The sequence below is a fragment of the Embiotoca jacksoni genome, unplaced genomic scaffold, assembly GCF_022577435.1.
Source record: "Embiotoca jacksoni isolate LCO1_2020_lvr unplaced genomic scaffold, fEmbJac1.0.p SCAF_55, whole genome shotgun sequence".
NCBI classification, from domain to species: Eukaryota; Metazoa; Chordata; class Actinopteri; family Embiotocidae; genus Embiotoca; species Embiotoca jacksoni.
Window position 1 is genome coordinate 53,766 of NW_027185409.1, and position 24,558 is coordinate 78,323.

The window sequence follows — 24,558 nt, forward strand, 5'->3', positions numbered from 1 at the left end:
ATATAGTGTATGCATGTGTGTGTGTGTGTGTGTGTGTGCGTGCGTACCTGAACGTGAGCGAGGAGTCAGGTTGTAGAACAGGAAGCTCGAGCTCTAGTTTCTATACAAGGGAGGAAGCTGATAGCTCAGACCCACAAACAACAACAACAACAACAACAGGTGACGGTGGTGACCTGTGAAAGAGAGCGATGTTCTACATCATAATCAGTAATAATAATTCTTACAACAGGACTTTACAACATTACACAAATGAATCCAATAATTCACAAAAGAGCAACGGCTGGGAGGAAAAAAACTGTCTTTTAACAGGAAGAAACCTCCAAATGTGGGAAAGAAAAAGTCCCTTTTAACAGGAATAAAAAGAGACTCCGCCACACGTAGATATTAACGCACTGCTGATTGGTGAACTGTGTATTCCAGTTGTACGCAAACCGTCCTATGAATTACCTGCATTAATAAATGTGCAGCAGGGGGGGCGGAGCCTCACGGTCCGGAGCATCATTTAGGTTGGCAACCGAACCGCTAAGCCGTTGGGTAACTTCCTCATCAGCTGATTGGTCTCCTCCCGTCTCATTACAGCAGCTCAATGTCTTTCTGTCCTGTCATAACACCTCGAGCAGGTGTACTTAACTTCTTTTTCTTACCGTCCACACGTCCTTCGGAAACATTTCAGTCGCGGGTTTTTTTTAGTTTTCAGAGAGAGCGGCAGGACGGGGGGGAGGGGGGAAGGGGAGTTTGAAAATACAGTCAATTTGAGTTTTTGCCTACTTTGCCTTGTTTTTGTTTTTTCTTTTGGGTAAATTGAAAAAAAATCTTTCCTTAAAGTTTCATCATCATCCTTTATTGAAAAAACAAATACGATAAAACTCCATAAATATGATGTCAAAGTCCTCATGTGACACCAGGTACACTTAAAACAAAAAAAAACTCAGTCCGGACACGGGCGGTTCATCTAAATAAAAATCATTTATTTTTCATTAATATTATTATTATTATCATTCTATCTAGAGAGAGTCCACCATGCCACTTTCAGATCTGGAGTAGTGCTAAGACGCCTGTCTGTCTGTCGGGGGAAGAGGACAGGGATGGGGGAGAGAGAGGGGGAGGGGGGAGAGAGGCAGACAGACGGATGGGTCGATCTGATCTGGAGAGGATGACGAGGGGGAGGAAGGGGGAAGAGGGGTTGGGGGGTCGGGTACAGGCTCACACTCCTGTTCATTCTCCATGCTGATGCAAACAAAGAGGGGGGGCGGTGGGGGTGGGGGGGCGATATAAAGGAGGGACAGAGAGGACAAGGAGGGACTGAATTGTCTTTAAAAGTAGTTTTTGTCTTTGTTGACCTACATGAGACCGAGCTGTGGGGGAGGGAGGGTTGGGGGGCAGACATCGGTCGAGGGTGAGGGTGGGGGGTGAGAAGTGGGAGAGCAGCTTCAAAGCTCATTGGTCGGGCTGCTGGACAGGGGGACCAGGACAAGCCAATCACAGACTGATACAGAGGAGGAGGGTGTGTGTGTGCTTGCATTGATGTATATGTGTGTGTGTGTGTGTGTGTGTGTGTGTGTGTGTGTGTGTGTGTGTGTGTGTGTGTGTGTGTGTGTGTGTGTGTGTGTGTGTGTGTGTGTCCGTATGCACGTTATCTGTGAGTGTGTAACTGGTCAGAGTTACTTTGATCCATTGTCACTGTACACTTGTCAAAGTTACTGTCACAACCGGGTACAAAGTTGAGGTAACAAACATCCTTCTTCTTCTTCCAAGTCTGCGAAAACAAGGACAGAAAAACGACAGAGGATCAATAAAAAAAAAAAAAAATAAATAAATGTAATCACATTTATTTAAGTATTTTTTCTAAATGAGAGGTGAAAATGTCATTCGAAGAATTTCTGAAAAAAGGAAATTCAACCCTTTTTTTCTGTGGAAAAGCTACACATGACAACTAATAATAATAATAATAATAATAATAATAATAATAATAATAATAATAATAATAATAACAATAACAATAATAATAGTAATAATAAACACCACCTTTCATACAAGAAATACAACTCGGAGCATTTTAAATCAATTCAAATGATTATTCAAAGAAAAGTATTCCTACAGTAAATGTATTTAATATATATATATATTGGCAAAATAAACCTTTATTTTACATTTAAGTTGTTATATATTACATACGTTTTGGACTTTTATCATTATAATACTTCAAACACGAAAAAAAATCACAAGGTTCATGATCGTGGAATTTCTTTTTCTAGTGGTAAATTATTATTATTTTCTTATCTTATTTAATCCCCTTATTGGTTCTTTATAAGTACTCGTATGGGTTCTACTATATTACTGAGAAAATGTTTTATTTATTTTATTATAATTTAAAAAAAAAAAAAAAAAAAAAAAAAAAAAAATATATATATATATATATATATATATATATATATAAAAATATACCCCCACCTGTGTTTCATCGCGCTGTGGTGTTGCCACTGGAAACCATGTTGTTGTCGGAGTTGGACAGCGACTGCTCCTTGACTACGGGGTCTGCGGGTACATTAATTCAATTAATTAATTAAAATAAAATATTAAAAAATCGTCCGGCAGACGTCCTGTTATTCGGCGGCTTACAGAAGTAGGGATGCTCCATGGCCTCGGTGGCCGTCAGTCTCTGCTGGTGGTCGTAGCGGAGCAGCTTGTCCAGCAGGTCCAGAGCTTCGGGACTCACCAGGTGCTGATTCTCCGTCTGCACGAACTGTTCCCAGCGCTTCCTGCTCTGCCTGCAGGGGGCGACAAAGACACTTTAGACACCCAGCTCACAAACTGCTGAAAATGACTGAACTGGTCGCGGTAAAGATGATTCTTTTCATCTTTTACGCCGTTTTGATATTTCTCTTATTGAAATGCGGAAGAAGAAAAACATTCTCGTTATTCCTTCGGATGGAAATCAAACCGAGAAACAATTAAAAACGGTAATAAAATGACCTTTTAAGGAACTCCGTTTTTTTCCTGCCTGTGTTTTCCACCCCAGGAACCAGGTCTTGATTTAATTCCTGGGAGATTATTTGACTCCCTGTTTGAGGAAGAAGTACTTTCTTGAACCTTTCAGCTCAGACGACGACTTCATGACCGTTGAGCTCATTATCGTCATTAAACTACGGGCGGTTTTTGACCGCTAGCGATGCTACGAAGCGATATTTTGGTGCCCCGAATTCTTTTAAATATTTCATGTTCCTCTAGATTAATATTGTACATGCAGGAAGAAGCTGATACACCGAGAAGTTTAAAAAAAACATCAGACGGAGGCGAAGCAAAAAAACAAAAACAAAAAACTGGATGTGAGCGATGTTGTTTTAAAACTGAAAAGCAAATCAATTCTGTAAATGTTTAATGAGCGGAGGCTTCGAGGATAAAAGTTCGACTTGGTGCCTCTGAGAGTCTGAAATCGTGTGAAGCCATAAAAAAACCCAAAAACAAACATCCCCCTTCCTTCCCGCAGCGTGAAGACTTACTGTCCCAGCAGGTCTTTGAAGCGCGGGTCCAGTTCGATGTGGTATTTACGCAAGTAGCCGAACAGCTCGTCCGTCCCCAGGACTTTGGCAATTCGTACCAGCTGTAAAAAACACAACTCATTCAAAACTGGCGTTTCAGATTCATAAAGCTTCCTCGAAAACAAAGAGTTCCTATCGGTGACGAAAATCGAAGAAAATGCGTCGAATTTCTGCGTTTTCTGGGAATTTGTCCTTAAAGTTAAAAGTAAATTCTTGTTAAAAGAAAAAAGAAAAACAAAGCGACTTGTGGACGGCGGAAAATTGCGGAAGTGCAGCGAATTATTCTTCGGACTCTGAATGAAAGCGAGTTAAAGCAACGCGGCCGATTATATCGTGCAGAGATGATGTTCGTGGTCGAGCTCAATAAGAGACGATGAAACGATAGCACAGAAAATAAAAGCGATCGCAGCACAAAGATATTTAGCAACTGGCAAAAATCAGCGACAAACAAAAACGCTGCTTTTAGCCTCATTTTGTGGGATGCAGTTTCCTTAAGTTTCCACTAGATGTCACTGTTCGTTCTGTGTTTATCAAACGACCGATCGCATCTTTTTAAGAGGATCGAGTAGATCGAGAAAGATAAAAGTTTCGGTCCTTTCGTTACTCATTCTGAGAAGTTTCCTAAAAATAAAATAAAGTTAAAGTTAGAAACTCTCCGAGAGGATTCGGAGAGTCTTTGTGAATATGGACGCTGACTTTTCTTTTGTTTTACATCTTTGTACTGGAACCAACCAGGTCTTCGTAAACTACCTGGGAGATTATTTGACATAAAAAAAACTTTTTAAGCGGTCAAGCTAGCCGCCCCGAGGATTTTATGTGCACGACTATTCACGGTGTTACGACACGGGTGGTGTGGGCGGAGTCAAACGAAACTCTTAGAAGTGAACCAGTCTGTAATTTTATCTCGTAAATCATAAGCCCTCTTAACAACAACAATAAAAAGGTACAGAAGTCTTTACGTAACTTAACGGTTAAAATTTTGCGTTTTTTCCAACTGCATTGTGAACGGGAAGTGCGGCGGTGCTCAATGTGGGCGGAGTCAAGAACAGCACGTCGGGGGGGAGGAAGAGGAGGGGGGGGGGGGGGTACCTGGTCGTAATTGTCTTGTCCGTGGAAGAAGGGCTCTTTCTGAAAGATCATACTGGCCAGCATGCAGCCGAGGCTCCACATGTCTAAACTGTAGTCGTACATCTGCAACACAAAAATACCAACAACGGTGAGAATCAGCGGCGCGACGACAAGCTGAACTCGTCTGGGTTCAGGCGTGTGTGTGTGTGTGTGTGTGTGTGTGTGTGTGTGTGTGTGTGTGTGTGTGTGTGTGTGTGTGTGTGTGTGTTACCTGGTAGTCCACCAGAAGCTCGGGGCCCTTGAAGTATCGCGACGCCACTCTGACGTTGTACTCCTGCGACGGGTGGTAGAACTCCGCCAAACCCCAGTCTATAAGTCGTAGCTATGGAAACAGACGGTATGACATCATTCAGCTTCACACTCACTTTTTTTTATATATATAACGCCAGCTGCTAAAACATCCTCAGCTGTGTCCTCAGGTCACCTACCCCCCTCCTTTCCCTCTGGGTTTGATATCTGTTGTATTCAGTAAGGGTTTTAAAGTTCACATCTGTGTCGATCTGCTGCCCCCTGCTGGACATAAATTTTAACTTCTATTTTCTCTTTTGAAATGATAAAATAAAAGTGCACGGTTAAATCTGACTTTTCAACAGCTTTTGAATGTTTCCTCTTGAACTGAAAGTGTTTGATTAACACTCAAAACTCAAACATCCACAGCAATTTGGTACCGAATGACGAGATTTTTATTTTTCAACACTTGACGGTATCGAAGCGGTTCGGTTTCTGACGTAAAAGTTTATTGACATGTTAGGAGTCAATAAACGCTTTGGTGAACTGGTTTCATTGTTCTGCAGCAAGAAGCACATCTATTTAGGTGGGAAGTTACATCTGCTGTTATTTTAAGGCTCTCACACGTGGACTCCTTTTAAAAGATGGCAGAAGAAATATAATGTGTGTGTGTGTGTGTGTGTGTGTGTGTGTGTGTAAAGAAGACTATATAGGGCACCACCTACCTTTCTCAACTGGTGGTCGATCATCACATTGTGGGGTTTGACGTCACGATGCATGATTCCCATACTGTGACAGTAGTCCAGAGCCTGGCACACACACACACACACACACACACACACACACACACACACACACACACACACACACACACACACACACAGAGACACACATCATTAGATTCAACTAAGATGCAAAACTCAGAAGTCTTTTTTTTTTTTTTATTCCTGGGAGTATCGCCAGAAACGGGAGTGAGTGGGAGAATTTTTTATCTCTCACACACACACACACACACACACACACACACACACACACACACACACACACACACACACACACAGCACTATGCAGCGTTAGAAACCAGCCTCACCTTCAGTAGTTCGTACATGTAGAAACGGATGTCGTAATCTGTCAACTTCTGGTACAACTCCTGCAGGGACGGGAAAACACACACACACACACACACACACACACACACACACACACACACACACACACACACACACACACACACACACACAAAGAAACTGTGTCAGGATCTGCTGGCATCTTCACCGGATGTAAAAACTCACAGGGGAGCTGACGATGATGATGATGAAGAGCCTTCACGCCAGATTGTATCGTACCTTGAAGTCTGTGTTGTTGATGCATTCGAAGACGAGCGCCGGAGTTCTGGACTGCACGGAGAGAAAGGAAGACGTGGTCAGAAAAAAAAACACGAAACAGGCCCCCTCTAGTGGCCGTCGGTGGTATTACAGCTTAAGGCAACTTCTGCATCGGCCTCATTTCTACGAACACTTTTTATGTGGTTGCCGCTTGGTTAAAGTCCGGTCGAGCTAGTCGCCTCTAGGATTTATAAGTGCACGACCGTCCGTGGTGTTACGACAGAAAAAGGACCAATAAAAACACAGTTTCCGCTAAATGGGTTCACATTCAATAGTAAATTAGTAAAAAACAACATTATATTGCATATTATATGAAATTCAATTCCAGTTCTATTGCCATTGAGCACGTTCCAAGTGTACAGTTGACCAATCAGATCTCTGAACTACTTGGTGTATAATAAGTGATTCGACCCCACCAGGAACCTCGCTGGACCCAAACCCGACACTCAGTAGGACCATCTGCATCACTGCTGCTTGATTTCAAGTTTAAAGAAAAAAAAACCTGCAGATATAACGATACGTTTTTGTTTACAGGAACAAACAAACAGAGAAGAAACCCTGCAGGGGTTCCCGCTGCTGCACCCAAACGCATCCTGGATTAGTCAGAGTACTTCCATGGTCTAAAAATAGTCCGTCTTTCCTGTTTTTTTTTAATGTTTTGCAGCACAGAAAAAAATAAAAAGTTTGTGTCTTTCACACAGGATGGATAGAAACACAGAAGAAGAGCGTTTGGATTATTTAACTAAACTTCTGACTCCAGATGATTCAAACTCCAAGAGTTAAAATGTTTGTTTGTCCGACACGCCAGCAGCAAAGTTCCATCGTGACGTCCACAATCACACAAAGAGATTTCCCACAACTGATTACGTCATTTTCCAACAACCACCATCACTCCTCTACTTTCCAGGATCTCTTTACAGTCAACACGGACTCGAGAGCTTTCACTTGACTTTAAAGGGCCTCCTTTGGAGGTTTTGACCACTAGGAGCGCTAACAGGTCTTTTTACACACCGACAAAATTAACAACATAAAAATACTAAACTCCAAATATTTCGTATCAAAACTGCTCACGCTGGCAGCGAGGCAGATTTGCGTTAAAAAAAAAGAGGCTTGAGTAGGTGCAGAAAAATTATGCATTCAACATCAACAAAAAGCTTTTTCGCCACGTAACATTAGCGTTATGTGTAAAAGTATTTATGACAAAAAAAGTACTTTCGGAAAAATATATTGACGTGCAAATTGTACAAAAAAAAAAAGCAAGTTTTTATGGGCGGGTTCTCGATTTATTTGTTTTCTTACACAAACACAAAACATAAAAACATAAAAAACGCTTTTCTGCCTCATTTCGCACAATCACGCCGGTCAAGAGTCAGTAACGCAAGAAACGCTTCGCTCACGAGAAAAGCTGCGAAAAACCGCTAGCAAGCTCAAATACCAACAATTTAAAAAAAAAAATCTGCTTTGTAAATGCTTTACGAGGAAGTTACACACAAAATATATACAGAATATGAAAAAAAATACAACCTTTAAACAACCTTTAAAAAGTCAATCCCAGTTAAATTCTCTATTTACTTAAGACACAATTTATTTATTTTTTTGCGTTTAGTTGCTGGAGTGATATAAAAGGTCAGACTGGAGCGTTCCTAATTTAAACACCATTAAAACAAACACACAGCGATTAATTATTCACAATACTGTCAACGGGAGTCACGTCCTTCCCAAGAGAAAATCAGGGCACCAGATAAAGTAGAAAAAAAATAAAAAATTGTGCTCTAATTTAACCCAATAATGTTTTTCTATACATTTTTCACACTTTAAAAAACCCCGTCATGAGCGCGCCTACCACCGGGTCTTTGACTGTGTCCACCAGACGGATGATGTTGGTGCCTCCTCGCAGGTTCTCCAGGATCTTGATCTCTCGCTTGATCTTCTTCTTCTTGACCGGCTGAAAAAAAGACAAAAACAAAAATCACATCCAGGCGTCACCTCATTGAGCATCAATGTTTACATGTAAATAAGTGACGGGTAACACCTGCTTAGAGGTCTTTTCTTTTAGCTATTTCTGTTATATGCAGTTTGCTTATTATCACAGGATGTGATTATGTATGACTTTTATTTTTTCTTTTCGGTAGAAGCGAGATTTTATTTCCCCTCAACTTGCAGTTTTTTTCTTCAATTATCACAATTTTCACCAAAAATCCCTTAAACAAAACAACAACAACAACGTTCAGAGCACTTTTCGAAAAAGAAAAACACTGTAAAAAATCAATAACTTTTTGAGCCCAACGATCACCAAGGAGAACCAAGAGAGACAAAAATACAGATTTAACAAACAAAAATCACATCTGGGCGTCTCCTCTTTCAGCATCAATGTTTACAGGTAAATAAGTGACAGGTAACACCTGGTTCAAGGTCATTTTGACGATGATACTGACGGCAGCGAACTGAAAAGAAAAATCGCTGCCAGCTCTTTAAAAGACGCCCGAAATGACTCGGATACGTTAATGATGTCTTGAACATCGGCAGCAGGTGGAGTCACCTCAGCTTCACCCGGCAACGATCGAGGAGACGGCAATTAAGCCAATCAACCGTTTTCCGGGAACTAACCCTCGCTTCAGATCGCAAGCTCCGCCCACTTTGTGAACCCTTGCTTGGGAGTGCAAGCTCCGCCCACTTCGTTAAGACGCCGACATATATAGCTTCGCTTCAGCGAATAGTTCAAAGCATACGTTCACTATTACGATTGCGTACTCGTTTATGATTTACGTGTTGGTCTTTTGCTGTGTTTCTCATGTCTCTATACGTCCTCGTCCTGCTGGCAGCAGCCGTTTTAATCTTCCTCCGGGATTTACAGAGCAGCAGGAGGTTTAGTCGCTGGCTTAACGGCACGGCTGCAATTAGCTCCAGATCAGCAATTACAGACTGACCCGGAGCCACCGCGATTGGTCCGCTGATCGGTTTGGTTAATAGAGCAGAAAGGCCAGGAAATAAATAAATAAATAAAATGGGACCGTTTCAGGTTGTTAAATGTGACAGTATTTTTTTTTTTATTTTTTTTTTTAAATCTCAATAAAACAAAAATATTCAAAGGCTTTTAATTTCTTTTTTGAAATAAAGTTCAGCTCAGGTTCAATCAGAAAGACAATATTTTAGCCTCAGTTTTATTCACGACTCTCTCTGCTTCGACCAATCACCTGATAATGATTGTTTTCTGTAAACCAATCAGATTTCAGCATGATCTGAACCGGCCAATCGTCAAACAATCCAACTTTAAAATCTGTTTTTTCCCCCCACTCTTCTGCATTCAGCTGGTATTTCAAACCATTCACCTCCCGTCTTTATCACAGTCTACGGCTCATCACATCATCATCACATCATCATCATCATCATCATCATCACCTGTAGGTCTCCCCATCACATGGAGGAAATTCTCGATAATGTTCGTCACTTTTTCACAAGAAATCCTTCAGACTTTTTTTCTCCAATAATTTTGCATCTATTTTAAACGCATAAAGTCACTCCGAGTTTCATCAGCGGTTGTTGAATTATTTAAGAAATAATTAGCAACTATTTTCACTATAATTGATAAATCTATTGATTTTTTTTTGCTCTGCAGCTGTTTTCAAACTCTTATTAAAACCTACTTTTATTTAAATGATTTTTCCAAACTGATTATATTTGTAGTTAATTGTTAAATATTTCCTTTTAATTCTTCTTTCATATTTGTAACATTTATTGCATGTAGGTGCTCTACACATCAAAGCTATTATTATTATTATTTGTTTAATGATTAAGAAAATAGTGTAAAATATCCATCCAAATTTACTAGAGCCCAGTGTGGCATCTTGAAATTGTTTATTTTGTTGGACCGAAACACCGAAACACTCAAGTTTGCCGTCACACGAGACAAAGAAAAGTAAGAGTCAAGAATGTTTTTGGCATTTTTTTTTTTTCCTCGATATCTTCACGTTACCACGAACGCACGAATCCCGGAGAGCTGCGTCTCGCTCACCTTCAGGATCTTGACCACCACCTTCTCATTGTTGGTGATGTTGATAGCCTCGAACACTTCGCTGTACTTCCCTCGGCCCAGCTTCCTGACCAGCTGGTAGTCCTCCTGGTTGCTATGGGGACAGACAGGAAAAACAGTGGCCGCACGCGAGTGTGACTTTGTGTGAGAAGAAGAAAAAAATATATATTTCCAGGCTTTTTTTTCTTCTTCTTCTTCTTCTTCTTTCAGCGTGCAATTAAAAGTCGGCCTGAGAGCTGCTGCTGTTGTTTGAGTGTTCCCGTCATGAGACCCGACAAGAGAGTTCTGGTTCTGGTTCTGGAGGAGAGGATGTTATTTATGGGGACAAGAGATGGAGGTGAGGACAGCAGGCTGGTTAAACTGTCCCACCACGGTGTCCTCACACCCTCCACAGCTACACCACAACAGACGTCCATCTGCCCTCTCCTCCGTTATCTGCTGCGGCCTCCATTAAACATGCATTTAATTAGTAAATCAGAAAATGTCACTCACTTCCAGTTGGGTACGTGGGCCTCGTAGTCCCAGTACTCCCGGGTCTTCAGCGTGTTGACGTCTGCGTACACACGGGACTTGCTACCGGCCACCGGACCCGGCATGGCGAGACCCGTGGCTCGGGCGCCGTGGGGCGGGTGTCAAACGGAGATCTGATGACGGACCAACTGGAGGAGGGGATGGGGGGGGATTGATGGAGGAGGGGGGTGGGGGTGTGTGTTGGGGGGGGGGGGGGGTTGTAGGGGATGATTATTTATTTTTTTTTTGCTGTGTGTGGGTGTGCAAAGTGGAGCAGGCCAGCCAGCCAGCTAGCAGAGGTACAAAAAAAATAATTAAAAAAAAAAAAGCAACCAGAGTGACAAAAAAAACAAAAACAAAACACAAAAAAAACAACAACCGGGATGAAGACCAGATATGTCCCACCGGGGAGGGGGGCGGGTTCGGTGCAGTCAGTGCCCGCCGAGCAGCGCTCCTCAGTCGGATTGTCAGAAGCAGCGGAGTCGGTGGTCTCAGCTGGAGCTCGATCGGAACCGGGACGATGAGATTAAACAGGAGGGCCGGGGAGGCATCGGGGTGTTGAGGTAGAAGAACAAACTGGACCCCTTAAAAACAAAAAGGCCACAAGAAAAAAAAAAAAAAAAAAAAAAGGGGGGCTGAAGATTTAAATATCACGGGTTAAACCTCCGGGGCTAACGGTGCTCTCTCTCTCTGCGGGCCCCAAATCCGAGAGGGGGAGACGGGCGGGCTTCCTGCGCTTCAGACGATGGACGGTCGGGGTGGAGGGGGGGGAGGGAGCGGGGGGGGGGTGCCCTCGGTGGTCCAGAGTTAGCTATCAATCAGCTGTTGATGTTGATGGATCGGTAGCCTGGAAGGGGGGAAGGGGTGGGGGTGGGAGGGGGGTGGGGGGGGGGGGAGGTCGAGCGGGGGGGAGGAAGGGGGGAGCGGGGGGGAGGAGGGGGGGAGGAAGTAGCAGAGAGATCGATGTTGTTAGCTGACGTTAGCTCGCGATGCTACCTCAGCGCGGAGATGTCGCACCGACGGGGAGCGCTCGGCGCCGTGCACCACCATCGGCGGAGCCCGCGTCATGTGCAGCCGGCTCGGGCTGTGCTGTGGAGGCGGGAGGTGGTGGTGGCGGCGGCGGTGGGGGAGGGGGGGAGGAGGAGGAGGAGGCGGTTTCTTCTGCAGCCAACGGACCTCCCCGGTCGAGAGCGCAGGCGACGGGAAGCGGATGGCGATTGAAGAAGCGCAAAGAGAGCCGCCCGGATGTGAAAGCCCAGCTGGGGCTGGGGGGGGCTGGGGGGGGGGGGGTGAAAGATGAGGAGTGCGACCTTTCGAGCGGGCAGCTGGGACAACAGCGCCCCCTGGCGGCCAGGGTGTTTGACGTCAAACTATTCAGAATAATTGTGTGGTAAATTAAAACAAACAATTCAGATTTAAGGACAGCAGCATCCTAATAAACAATGTTGTTGTTTTTTATTTCTATAAAATTTCTATATGTGATTAAAAAAAAAAAAAATCAGATTAAAAGTGTTTAGTATGCTTCAAGGACGTATTTTCAAAATAAATCCCCACAAACTGGATTTCCCGCTCAAATAACTTCACGACTCGCGGGAGGTTTAGAAATGAAAAAAGTTTTTTTTTAATTTTTTTTTTTTTTTTATTCGTTAGTGCTGTGTGTAATCGAATGCTACATACATACAGATAAATCTTGATGTACACGTACTGTACGTCGCCACAACGTTTTTTTTTTTCTCTCTTTTCAAAAGGTTTTGTTTTCAACATCGTTCACATAAACTACAGTACAATTTTGAAAAAAAATAAAAAAATAAAAAAGCTATAGGAGGAGGGGAACAGTGCTGAGGAGGAGGAAGGAGGAGGAAGAGGAGCACCAGTTCCCAGGGACAGAAACACAGGAACTAACACAGCAAGCATGCAGAGAGCAAGAGACACCAGGGTCTGACGGGGTTCATTCATCTGAACTGAAAAAGGGGGAAATAGAGGATGGCGGGTGAACTGGTGCGTTTCTCGGACTTCTTTTTAAAACCTCCGGACGGCGGATTTATTTCATTTGTGCTTATAGAGGCGGGAGACTTTCTTCTTTTATATATATATATAAACCAGGAAGTGATGAGTGACTTTGACCTCCCTTTGACCTGCAGGTTTCCTCGCTGCAGACCTGCGCAGTGGAGTTATTCTTTGGCTTTGAACATAACATTTGTATTATTATACTTTGCTATCAGCGCTGTGAGTTCCTCATCTTTTCTTTTGACGTCTCGGCACCAATTGAAGAAAGAAAAAGTTATTGAGTGCTCACGATTCTTTTAAAAATAAGAGCCCACACCCTGAAAGATTCCTGATATATTCAACCGTTTACACACTGCAGAGCTCTCAGATGTTTTGTTTTTTAATTGTTTTCTTTTTGCTGTGATTTGGCTTTTGTAGAATAAATTTCTGAATTTTTTTTTTTTTTTTAAATTGAGTACGACCCTGACAGATATGACAAAAAAACACACCCATTTTCTTTTCATTACTATTACTCCAAACCCACCCCCACAAGGCCCTGGTCTCCCCCTCCAGAGAATACACATATTCGTATGAATTTAAAACAAAAATTTAAACCGACAACATATAAACAAATGTCAAAAACCATTAAAAAAAAACAACTAAAAAAACATACAGTACTTTTCTTTCACTTTAAGTCCAACTTGTTCTCAAAATGCCATATTTATAAAAATAAAAAAACCTCGCGTGGTGACGATGATGATGATGATGATGATGATGGACAGAGGAGGGAGGGGATGGCAAACCAGAGAATATAAAAGAAAAAAAAAAAGTCACTTCACTCCTCAGTTTGTATTAAACACTTTTCAATACTGCACTCAAACCAGGAACCGGCGCTGCGTTCCAGATGACATACTTACCGCCCTCACACGTTAACTTACACATTTTTTTTTACAGGAAATAGCCTCAACATGCGAACACGCCACCCGCCAAAATATCTGCAGCTTTGATGATTTTTTTTTTTTTAACCCAGAAATGAACATGTTGTTCTGTTTTAACAACACTGATGTATTCTGTCCAGCAGCAGCAGCGGAAAAAAAAACAAAAAAACTTTTTGTGTTCAGGAACAGCTGCAGCCTCCTCAAGACGCTTTTAATTTGAAAATTCTTTACGCCGCTAGGCCCCGCCCCCACCTTCCCTTCTACGTAGCCAAGACGGCGACCGTTTTTAGGGTGGAAAAGTGTCCAGCGTTTGAGTCATCCTGGTACTTGTACTGCAATGTTTTATAGACTTAACAGTGTGAACGCACTCAAAATAGTGAGTTTTAGTACAACATCTGGAACGCAGCATCAGAGAGGAGAGAGAGGAGGGAACGGCTCCCCGGACCAACACAAAAATAAAGGATGTAAACCAACAGGTGTTCCAGGCCTCAACTCGAATCTCATGGCAGAAAAAAAAAAGGAAAGGTGTAACAGACGTGTAACACAATTCGTTCAAAACGTCGAACACAAGGCGCAGCTTCGTCCCGCAGAGCACGGCTCTCAAGACAGACCGGTAAGGGGGTTATTAGTCATTTTAAAAACAAACAAACAAACAAACAAACAAAAAGGTCTGCTGCTGAAAAGAAAGAAAGAAAAAAAGAAAAATTCTCCTTCAATTCTCTTTAGTCTAAATGTTTTTTTTCCGTTTGACAGAATACGGTTTTACATTCACGCACTCGAGACTCTCGCTGCTGCCGCAAAGGGGTGGGGGGGGGGGGAGAGGGGTAGGGGGGGGGCTTCTCTTTGAGACGGGACCCCGCAGCGCACTGGCATAGTCACCACGGCGACTACAAAAAACAACAACAACAATAACAACAACAACAACAACAAAAAACAACAACAACAAAAGAGCATTTTAGTTTAAACGTTTCACATGGTAGAAAGTAGCAAGAATACAAAAACAGTTCTTCAATACGTTACTATTGTCGCTTTTTTCTTGGTTTTTTTTTTATTTATTTTTTTTATTTAGGAAAGACAAACTCATCTGCTAAGTACACTCACACATCCATATGTATGTACACGCTGAGAGGAAGTTGGACACGAGAGTCGAACAGCGCTGACCTCGGCGGGAATATGACGAGTACGTTAGAGTGAAATATATGTTGTTGTTTTTTTATACGTGTCTATACTGGAGGGCGACGCTGAGATCGACCGTTAGGGCTTTTTATTTATTTTATTTTTATTTTTATTTTTATTCGGCCGGTCAGTTCGTCTCGACACATTATCTCGTGAGTATTATTTCACTAAAAGGGCAAAAAAATAAAAAATAAATCCCGCCATTTTCCAGGAATCACACCAAAGCGTGTAATACAGCCGCCGGTCCACCAGAGGTCGCCGTGTCACGTTTTCACCTCGCCGGAGGTATATGTCAAACACACCGGTCATGTGACTGAGGTCGTGTGTGTGTGTGTGTGTGTGTGTGTGTGTGTGTGTGTGTGTGTGTGGTTGGACAGAACAAGTCCGTGAAAAAAAAAAAGAGAAAAAAGTTAACGTGGATTTCTTGTCAGTTGCGTACATAACCTTATTTAGTTGATGTAACGTACTTTAACCAACTCCTTCACGACGCTTAGACGAGGCAAAATGCGACACTGAACACAGCGCCCTCTGCAGGACCGACGGGTGTATTACACACTTTGAAATATGCTTAAAACTGGTTACTTCTTATCCGAGAAGTGTGAAAATACTGTGTGGAAGCAAGAGTGTTGGGTCGCCACCGAAAGAGTGGAAACACAGTGATTAGGTATCACCGCTGACGTCCCGGGTGATCCGATCAGCTCGAAGTACGGGTGAAAATCAGATCTGCTCTGGAAAACATTCGGGGGTGGTCTGGGACGCGTACGACCACGTTTCTTTTAGCATTTTGAAAAGCATCCTGGACAAATATCCAATTAGAAGAAAATATCCTGCAGATTTGCTCCAAATTGAACTGGAGTTGAATGAAGCAGCCGTTTTGGTGAATAAAAGAAAAAAGTAAAAAACACAGGCTGTCTTACCTGATGTTTGTTTCTACAAAGCCTCCTCTGCGTTTACTTTTTTTTTTTTATAGTTGCGAGTTGTTTTTGACACAATCAGACTTGTGGAAGAAGCCCCGCCCTCTTCCCACAGTTCATCTATCCCACCGCAGCGCAGAGCCCAACCCTCTCAAAAACCGCCGGAATAATTTAATAACCCGAGTCTGAACCGAGCTTGTGAATTACAAAACTCAGCGTTCAGACATTTACAAATGTAAAATACGTCTTAAATTTGTAATAAACTGCGACTTAGTCGGGGCGTCTCATTTCGTTGACAGCCTGTTGCTTCCGACTCGTCTCTCCTCGCGTTTCTGTTTCGTGTTCACAGGTTTATTTACTTGTTTAGACACCTGATCTACATGTTGACTTGCAAACGGAGCCACAAATTGGGCACTTGAGAACCGTGTGGAGAAGACGAGACGTACTTGGAGATGTCCACTTGTGATCGGATCACCCAGGATGCATTAATGCCGGATGTAAACAGGTGGAGAAGAAAAGACAAAAAAAAAAAATCCCCTTCTCGTGAATACTCCAGCAGTTAAGACGCTTTCGGAGGCAACTTGACCTTCCTGATTCATTCAATACGCTTTCAGACCAAATAAAACAAAAGGCGGTTTTGAATTTGTCCGGATGACTTGGGGACATTTTAACTTCTTACTTATTTTTCTGAGGGAAGTATTTGCCGGATCAACCAGCATCGTTATGGCACGTGTTAAGTTAAGTGGGCGTGGCCTCTTCAGCTGCTGTCACTATCTGAGTGTGGGGGGAGGAGGGTCGAGAAAAGAGACAACCGGGTTCTTCACAAAGTCTTCCTCTGTAAATTTTATGGAATGAAGAATTTGACAGTCACAATAACTGAACAGATTAGCAGAGCAACAAAAAATAAAAAATAAAATAAAAATAAACCTGACGTAGCACTGGTGGCAACGAACACAACGATAACGGTCCTGAAGATGTGATTTGTGTTCGGGTCTGAATAAAAGAGCCCAGACGGGACGAGACGTGAGGACGTGATGGTGTCTAGCGGTTCTGTCTGTTCGAAGGAACAACAACAACAACAACAATAAAATAAAAATAAAAATAATAATAAAGTCAACGGGTTTTTTTTATTATAAGCACTGGGGAACGGGGTAGCCGCCTCCGTCGGCCGTGTGCTGCACCGTGTGATCCTGCAAAGAGCCCAAGTCACTGAAGCGCTCGCCGCACCACACGCACTTGAACTGACCCTCTCGGGAGTGCGTGCTCTGGTGTTTGGTCAAGTGCTCGCGCTGCTTGAAGCCCTTGTTGCAGTGGCCGCACTTGTACGGCTTCTCGCCCGTGTGCACGCGCCGGTGCCGGTTCAGGTCCGACGAGTACTTGAAGCGCTTCTCGCAGTCCGGGCACTTCAGCGGCTTTTCCCGCGACGGGTCGCAGCGGTGCTGCACGAACTCCGACGAGGACAGGAAGCGCCGGTCGCACAGCGAGCACTTCAGCGGCTTCTCCTGGCAGTGCGAGTTCTGGTGACGCTGCAGCGTGGAGCTCTTCTTGTAGCCCTTGCCGCAGACGTCGCACTTGTACGGCTTGTCCGGCGACGCGTTGGACGACTCGCCGCACTTGTGCCGGAGCAGCTCGCCCGACTGGCTGAACTCCTTCTGGCACGACGCGCACTTGAAGAGGTTGTCCATGCCGTGGACGTGCTGGTGGTAGAGGAGGTGGGACGGCTGCATGAAGCCCTTGTCGCACAGGTTGCACTTGAACGGCCGGTCGGTGGGGTCCTTGTGCGTGCGTCGGTGGCGCACCAGCGCGTACTGCTGCTTGAAGCTCATCTGGCACTCGTCGCAGTGGAAGGGACGCTCCTCCGAGTGCGTGCGCTCGTGCTGCCGCAGGTCGGACGGCCGCTTGAAGCCCTTCCCGCAGGTGGCGCAGCGGAACGGGCGGGAGCCCTGCGGGTGGCAGGGGTGGTGCAGCAGCTCCGACGACTCCTTGAAGTGCAGCTCGCACAGGTTGCACTTGAACAGGTGCTCGCCCGAGTGCACGTACATGTGGCGCACCAGGTGGGAGCGGTGCTTGAAGCTCTTCTCGCACACGGCGCACTTGAAGGGCCGCTCGTTGCTGTGTGTCCGCTGGTGGTGCTGCAGGTGCGACGACTGGCTGAAGGCCTTGTCGCACGTGTCGCACTTGAAGGGCTTCTCGCCCGTGTGCACCCGCTCGTGCCGCGTGAGTTCCGACAGGTGCTTGAAGCCCTTTTGGCAAACGGAGCATTTGTAAGGCCGGTCCCGGGCCGAGGGGAAAGGGAGGATGGACGAGCTGCTGCTCGCCGACGCGCCGTCGCTGCTGGGCTGCTGGGAGTTGCTGGAGGAGGTCGGCGTGGTGGCGCCGGAGGAACCCGGGCGGTAGGTCTTCTCGCATATGGAACACTTCATGGGGTTGGTGCTGTTGTGCGACGTGTGGTGCTGCGCCAGCGAGGTGAGCAGGGAGAAGCCCATCTTGCACACCCCGCACACGAACGGCTTCTGCTCCACCTGAACGCACTGGTGCTCCAGCAGGTCCGTCGCCTGGTGGAAAATCTTCATGCACTGGGTGCACTGGAACGAGCGGTCCTGGGTCACCATGCACTGGTGCTCGTGCGGGTTCGCCAGGTGGGAAATGTCGTGTCCGCAGGCGCCGCACTTGTGCCCGCCCTCGTTCCCGACCTGCAGGGAGCTCTGCTGGGCCTGGGCGGGGTGCTGCTGCGGCGGCGGCGGCGGCGGCTGACCGTGCTGCTGACTCCCGGCGTGCTGTTGGCCGTGCTGGCCGTGCTGTCCGTGCTGGGTCTGCTGCTGTAGCGACGAGGCATCCGGCTGCAGGACGATCCCGTAGACGGCGCAGCCCAACGCGCTCTCCGCTCCCGGAGGGATGGTGTGGACGACCTGGGGTGGAGCGACCGCATGCTGCTGCCAGGCCTCCGTCATGCGGGCTCGGGTGTAGGGATTCAGTTTGGCAGCTGGCGTGGCCCAACTACAATAAGAAGAGCGAGATCGGCAGATGTTTTTTTTTTGTTTTTCAGTACTGGAGCTAAAAAAAAAAAAAAAAAAAAAAAAAAGAAGCTTCGCAGCGTGTGTGAAGGGAGGAAAAAGAGAAGGAGAGGAGGGAAGAAAAAAAAAAAAAAAAAAAACAAACTCACTCCATGTCTGCAAAGCGGCAATGAAGAGCTGGAGGGAGAGCCTCGGCGAAGGAGCCGTGACGAAGGGTTTGATGACGAGGAGAGCAGCTGCGAGGCGACCGGACGTGTGTTGGAGGCGGAAGGAAAATCCACTTCTTGCACTTTATATTTCTTTTCTCTTCAAAGTGGTATCTGTATAAAAAAAAATAAAAAACAGAATCAAGATGAGTCAATATTATGTTCAGAAAGAGGTGACTCGATGATTTGAGCTGCAGAGAGTGAGTTTGGCCATTTTCGTCGTTATTTATTTATTTTTTTTACGTTAACTTTACGCCGGATACATTTTGTTAGATTTTTTTTTTTAAGTAGCCGTTAGTATTTTTGTGTGAATTAGAAAAACTTGTGAACTTCAGGTTGTGGTTTGTCGAAGCGTGTCACAGACATGACCTTCTTTAAATGGATCTTAGTCATCACACAAACTGAAAAAAAAAAAGAAAATGTGGTAAACTGCTTGTAAAAAAAAAAAAAAAAAAAAAAAAAAAAAAAAGCCAAAGATTGCATATTTGCTTTTGCAATCTTGCAACCAATGTCTGTGTAAATTCAGCAGTGAGTGAAACAAAAACAAAAAAATGTTTCAGTAATATTGCAGAAGTTGCAATATTAGGGTTTTTACAACAACAAGAAACTCTCACAAAAGATAAAAAACGTAAAGTGATTAAAAGGTAAAGTGATCAACAAAATAAAACTGGAGTTTGTAGGTATATACTTTATTAATCCCCAAGGGGAAATTTTTTTACTTTAATTGTGTAACTTTACTTGAGTAAAAGTAAAGAAGTATTAGCAGCAAAATGTAGTTAAAAGTATTAAAATAAAAGACCTGGTTTGGTCCCTGAAATTGTTATATTATTAAAAGTGAAACTCAGTTTCATATCCAGACGCAGCAGATAAATGTGACAGCTCGACAGATGAATACTTGGGGAGTTTTTCAGTTTGGGGATTTTTTTTCTTTCTGAATATATCATCTTAATATATAAATATTCATCTGAAATGAAACCATGTGAGAAGTTTGCAGGCATCATCAAAATGTGACCTCGACTACACACGCTGATTTATTTGATTTATTAATTACATGTGACTCTATCTTTCAACAATGTGCTCGTTATATTATTCATCGTGTCAAATCTTCACCTGAAACTACAGCTGGAGCATCGAAAGGAAATAATCAATAACTAGGACCTCAAAACTGGATCTGAGGAAATGTAGTCGGCTCATATTTGTAATGTAAAAATAAATAAAATAAGCATACACGTCTTAACACAATTTAAATGCGTTTTACTAAAACAACGTGGTGTTTATTTGAGGATGTGCAGAAAGAAGTGATCTCATGAACACACTTTGGACTCAAACAATTAACGCCGGGTCGGATATTTATTTACATTTTTAATCTATCGGTTCTCCAACTCTTTATGGTATGCAGAAAATCCCCCCCCCCAAAAAAATGCTCAGCGTTTCGCGGTTTAAAAAAACAACAAAACAAAACAACAACAACAACAAAAAGAGGATGAAGGCAGAGTCTGCGCGTCGTAACGGTTTTTTTTTGTTTGTTTGTTTTTTTTTTTTCCCCCCAACTGGGTGGGTTAGCTTAGCCACATGCTAAGGCGTAAAATAATAACAGCCAGGTGAGGAAGGTGGTGGAAGGTAAAAAAAAAAAAAAACAACAACAACAAGCACCGGGGAAATCCCGCGTTTACGTACCCGAAGCGTCCGGTCAAGCTCGCGGAGTATTCCCGATTAAAAATTAAAAATAAAAAAACCCTCCGGAGCGGGTGAGCGACCCCTTAACTCACATCCGCAAAAAGAACGCGGTGCATCGGATGCTCTCTTGTTCGAAGCGCCGCTGCGGTTCCCCGGGGCCGGAAAAAAAAACAAAAAAACCCCGACAGAACCGGGTTTAAAATGGTCCGAAATTCTCCCACGGTCTCCCCCCGAGCCCCTCCCGCACAAACGGCATCGTTTCACGTCCTCTCGGCCGGCGGGAAGATGCGCGTTTTGATATATTAAAAAAAAAAAAAATGCCAGCTAGCCACCGAGCTAGCTTCCTGAGCCCGCTGCCCGCCGCACGGGAACATGAATGAAGAAGGAGCTCGCGGTGGCGCGCGCGCGCGTGCGCGACCGCACACACACACACACACACACACACACACACACACACGCATTTCTTGTTAAAAAAAATTTTTTTTTTCTATTAAATAATAATAAAAATGAGTTAATGGGTGTTTAAAGTCAGAAATGTTTTTTTTTTTTTCAATTGTCACGACTCACATTTTATATTTTTTTTTAAATAAAAAGTGGGCCAAATTTAAAAAAAATAATAATAATAAAACAGGGAAGATCACATCTTCAGTAAAAAAATAAATAAATAATAATAATAAGTTATACAGCTTCACTTTTTTTTTTTTTTTTTTTTTTTTTTAAAATGCAAAACCATGAGAAGTGGGAACTTTATTTTTTTGCGGGAGTCGTAGTTGTTGCCACTGGGAACTAAATTACGGTTGCAACAGGTTGTTTACAGCGGAAGCGCGGGACAGAAATTGCTCGGACTGACGTTTTGAAGTCGTTCAGACGTTTTTCTGATCTCCGAACAGTTCAAATAACTTTGTTAATTCCTATCAGACGGTCTTTTTTTTAAAAATTATTTTATTTTATTTTTAGTTAACAAACATGTATAAATAACGCGTTAGCTCAGGATGTTGGTCGGCTACAGCAGCAGCAGCGGCGGCGGCAGCAGCCCGGAGGACGAGGACAGCGAAGCGGCAGCAGCGACTCCCCAGAGTCGCCCTCGAAAGCGGCGAGACGAAGACGACGACGGTACCGTCGGCGGTACCGACGGTCTCCCGGCGAAGAAGAAGAAACCCAAGACCGAAGAACAGCTTCCTAAAACGAGGTGTGTGTCTCGGATATAAACATTTCATCTCGACACGGAAGTTACCGTCTGGTTGTCTTGTACGTAAAAACGTGATAAACCTAAAATGTTTAGTTGTTGTGAAAGTGTCTCTTGAATCCTCAATAACTCTAAACAAAACAAAATAAAAGCAAATAATTAGCCTCCTGACTGATAGAAAAAAGACTTCTCAGTAAACACGTCTTTATTTATTTATTTATTTATTTTATTTTTTAATTTATTTTATTTTGTGTTCCAGGTGATTAAAAGAGTCTGTAAGGATTTAAAATATGAATTTTAGAAACAACAGTAAGCTTTCTGTGGTTTTCAAACATCTCCCCGTTCACCTACTTAACAAACGTGTGTGATTTAATGTTTATTCACTCTCTATAATATGATATCAATATAATCGTGTGTGTGTGTGTGTGTGTGTGTGTGTGTGTGTGTGTGTGTGTGTGTGTGTGTGTCCGTCCTCCAGACTGCCGGTGCCCGGCTGCCTGCTGTCCATGTTTCCAGACGAAGTGGACCCAGAGACCGAAGACAACTCCCTTCACGACGGACGCGTCCGCTCCTTCAAGCACGAGAGAGGCAACTGGGCCACCTACGTTTATTTGCAGTGTAAGACCCGACGTGGAGGAACGACATGATGATGATGATGATGATGAGGAGGAGTGATCACCAGCTGAACTCTCACCGTGATCTCATTCAGCCTTCTCTGTCCTCACACCAGACCATCCCGAGGAGGGTTTTGGAGACCTGTTGGAGAAGCTGCTCTCGGCGGCGGGGGCCCGGGGCGTGGTTCTGACCCGCCAGGAGGAGTTCCACCTCAGCCTGTCCCAGACGGTGGTGCTCAGACACCACTGGATCCAGCCGTTCACGCGGAGCCTCCGGGCGACCCTGACGCACTGCAAAAGGTTTCGGGTTTTGTTTTTTCCTGCATACAAGTGGTGATTTTTTTTTTTTTCATTTCTTTTTTTCATAGCTTTTAAATTGTATTTTATTTTCTGGATTGTAACGACGCATCCTTTTGCTTTACGGAGTTTTCAAGCTATTTTGCGAGGCGTTTAAATTTACGTATTCTGGAACTTATTTGCAGGAGTGACTAAAAACAAAAAGTAAAACATTTCATATAGAAGTAGAACAATGAAATAATCAGGACATCTTAAACAATGAAAACAAAGCATTTATCTGTGAGGCGTCACTTTTAAAATACATATAAAATCAGTCGCATTAAAGCTGTTGGAAGAGTAAAAAATAAATGATGTGAGAAGTTGATCGGAGGGGAATTATTCTGTTGTTGCAGGTTCGTGTGCTCGGCGGGGAGACTGAAGGTTTATTGTAACGCAGAGAGGACAAGGTACGGACATTTTTTTATTTTTTTTAAGGCATCCCAACTGTTGTATTTATTTGAAGGCCTCTTTATACGTCCACTGCTTACGTGTCTCCGTCCCCGCAGGACATTCCTGGGGATGGAAGTGTCCACCGGGCACGGGCACGCTCAGTTGCTCGACTTGATCCGAGTCGTGGACAGGACGATGGCGGAGTTTCGCCTGGACACGTTCTACGAGGTCAGTGGTCGGGTTTTTTGGGGGTTTTTTGCGCACGAACTGACGGTCTGAAATCTGCAGCTGCAAACAGTTTGTGTGACGAGTTTTAAATCAGAAGTATTAATAACTTCAATTCGTGAACGAGATGCTGTGTTGTTGCAACCTTTTTCTTCTTATTTTGATTGAAGTTTCTAGAACAGGTTGTTTTTTTTTTAATGATTTTTAAATCATTCTTTTGTTTGAAAATATGAACAAATCTTTCAAATTCTCGTCTCATCGCCTCGTTTCACCCTCCGATGTGTCCAGGATCCGTCTTTCCACGTGAGTCTGGCCTGGTGTGTCGGAGATGTGATGGAGCCGATGAAGGAGTTCATACAGGAGCTTCAGGTACTGAAACATCCATCCCAAAAAAACAAAAACAAGAAAACACTCACGTCTTTGTGTTAACTTGGTTGTTTATCAGCCTCAAACTCACCGTGTAAACTCACGTTTTAGGGATTTTCAAACTGCTGAGTTTTTTTTTTGTTTTTTTTAAATATGATCCTTGAATGTTAACCTGCTCCGGAGCAATATGTCACCATGGTGATCTACCCTCCCCCCCCCCCCCCCGGATACCAAGACATCCAGCTACAGTAGTTCTGACCTGACTGACGAGACTTGTTAAAACTTAAACCAGCTGATCAGAAAATAAATGTCTGATTTCTTCTGACTTTTGTTTTGTTAATAGAGTTTAATAGACGACCACGAAGAAGGACCGTTTGTGTTGAGGTTGGATTGTACCGAGCTGCGCTGCAGGACGGGAAACAAGACTTTCCACTTCATTCTGGAGCCCTAAAGAAAGAAAAAAAATCCCCTTTCGATAACCGCCGACAGACAATCAAGGCAAAAAACAATATTTTATCTTTGTATTAATATTATTTAATACTGTATATAAATAAAGCTGCTACTGGTTTTACTTTTCGTTTTGCTCGGATCAGGGAAACAGTGCTGCCAGTTGTGATTTGATTTTGAGGAGTAATGTTGAGATGCAAGAAGCTTGTGGCTGAAAACCTCACTGAGTCACATCCTGCCAATTTCACAGGAAGCAATTTATC

At 43.8% G+C, this 24,558-nt stretch overlaps 3 protein-coding genes across 4 annotated transcripts; 1 reads left to right on the top strand and 2 right to left on the bottom strand.

Moving 5' to 3' along the window:
- Positions 1 to 947: 947 nt before the first annotated feature.
- On the bottom strand, positions 948 to 12,030 carry csnk2a2b (casein kinase 2, alpha prime polypeptide b). Of its 2 annotated transcripts, XM_069172784.1 has the most exons (13): positions 11,226 to 12,030; positions 10,803 to 10,969; positions 10,293 to 10,404; positions 8,124 to 8,225; positions 6,242 to 6,292; positions 5,986 to 6,045; positions 5,621 to 5,704; positions 4,879 to 4,989; positions 4,629 to 4,730; positions 3,501 to 3,601; positions 2,620 to 2,768; positions 2,452 to 2,535; positions 948 to 1,756 (listed from the first exon to the last, which is right to left on the bottom strand). In XM_069172784.1, exons 2-12 carry the CDS (start codon positions 10,904 to 10,906, stop codon positions 2,459 to 2,461), a joined length of 1,053 nt encoding a protein of 350 aa, XP_069028885.1. In that variant the 5' UTR covers positions 10,907 to 10,969; positions 11,226 to 12,030; the 3' UTR covers positions 948 to 1,756; positions 2,452 to 2,458. The 2 variants fall into 2 exon arrangements, with proteins under 2 accessions (XP_069028885.1, XP_069028883.1); XM_069172782.1 differs by having other exon boundaries at positions 10,803 to 12,030.
- A 387-nt stretch (positions 12,031 to 12,417) lies between these two features.
- On the bottom strand, positions 12,418 to 21,081 carry znf319b (zinc finger protein 319b). The gene is made up of 3 exons (XM_069172803.1): positions 20,732 to 21,081; positions 18,998 to 19,168; positions 12,418 to 18,831 (listed from the first exon to the last, which is right to left on the bottom strand). Exons 2-3 carry the CDS (start codon positions 19,000 to 19,002, stop codon positions 16,965 to 16,967), a joined length of 1,872 nt encoding a protein of 623 aa, XP_069028904.1. The 5' UTR covers positions 19,003 to 19,168; positions 20,732 to 21,081; the 3' UTR covers positions 12,418 to 16,964.
- Positions 21,082 to 21,529: 448 nt separating this feature from the next.
- On the top strand, positions 21,530 to 24,446 carry usb1 (U6 snRNA biogenesis 1). Its single transcript, XM_069172737.1, has 7 exons — positions 21,530 to 21,920; positions 22,396 to 22,535; positions 22,648 to 22,831; positions 23,221 to 23,274; positions 23,374 to 23,485; positions 23,771 to 23,851; positions 24,192 to 24,446. The coding sequence occupies exons 1-7, from the start codon at positions 21,724 to 21,726 to the stop codon at positions 24,297 to 24,299; spliced, it is 876 nt and encodes a 291-aa protein (XP_069028838.1). The 5' UTR covers positions 21,530 to 21,723; the 3' UTR covers positions 24,300 to 24,446.
- Positions 24,447 to 24,558: the final 112 nt, after the last annotated feature.

Coding starts and splice junctions, on each gene's coding strand:
- csnk2a2b (XM_069172784.1), bottom strand. CDS start 10,906: ATGCCGGGTCCGGTGGCCGGTAGCAAGTCCCGTGTGTACGCAGACGTC. Junction 8,226..10,292: donor TGGTGGTCAAGATCCTGAAG/GTGAGCGAGACG, acceptor TCTTTTTTTCAG/CCGGTCAAGAAGAAGAAGAT. Junction 4,731..4,878: donor AGCTTCTGGTGGACTACCAG/GTAACACACACA, acceptor TTTGTGTTGCAG/ATGTACGACTACAGTTTAGA.
- usb1 (XM_069172737.1), top strand. CDS start 21,724: ATGTTGGTCGGCTACAGCAGCAGCAGCGGCGGCGGCAGCAGCCCGGAG. Junction 21,921..22,395: donor GAACAGCTTCCTAAAACGAG/GTGTGTGTCTCG, acceptor TCCGTCCTCCAG/ACTGCCGGTGCCCGGCTGCC. Junction 23,275..23,373: donor TGTAACGCAGAGAGGACAAG/GTACGGACATTT, acceptor CCGTCCCCGCAG/GACATTCCTGGGGATGGAAG.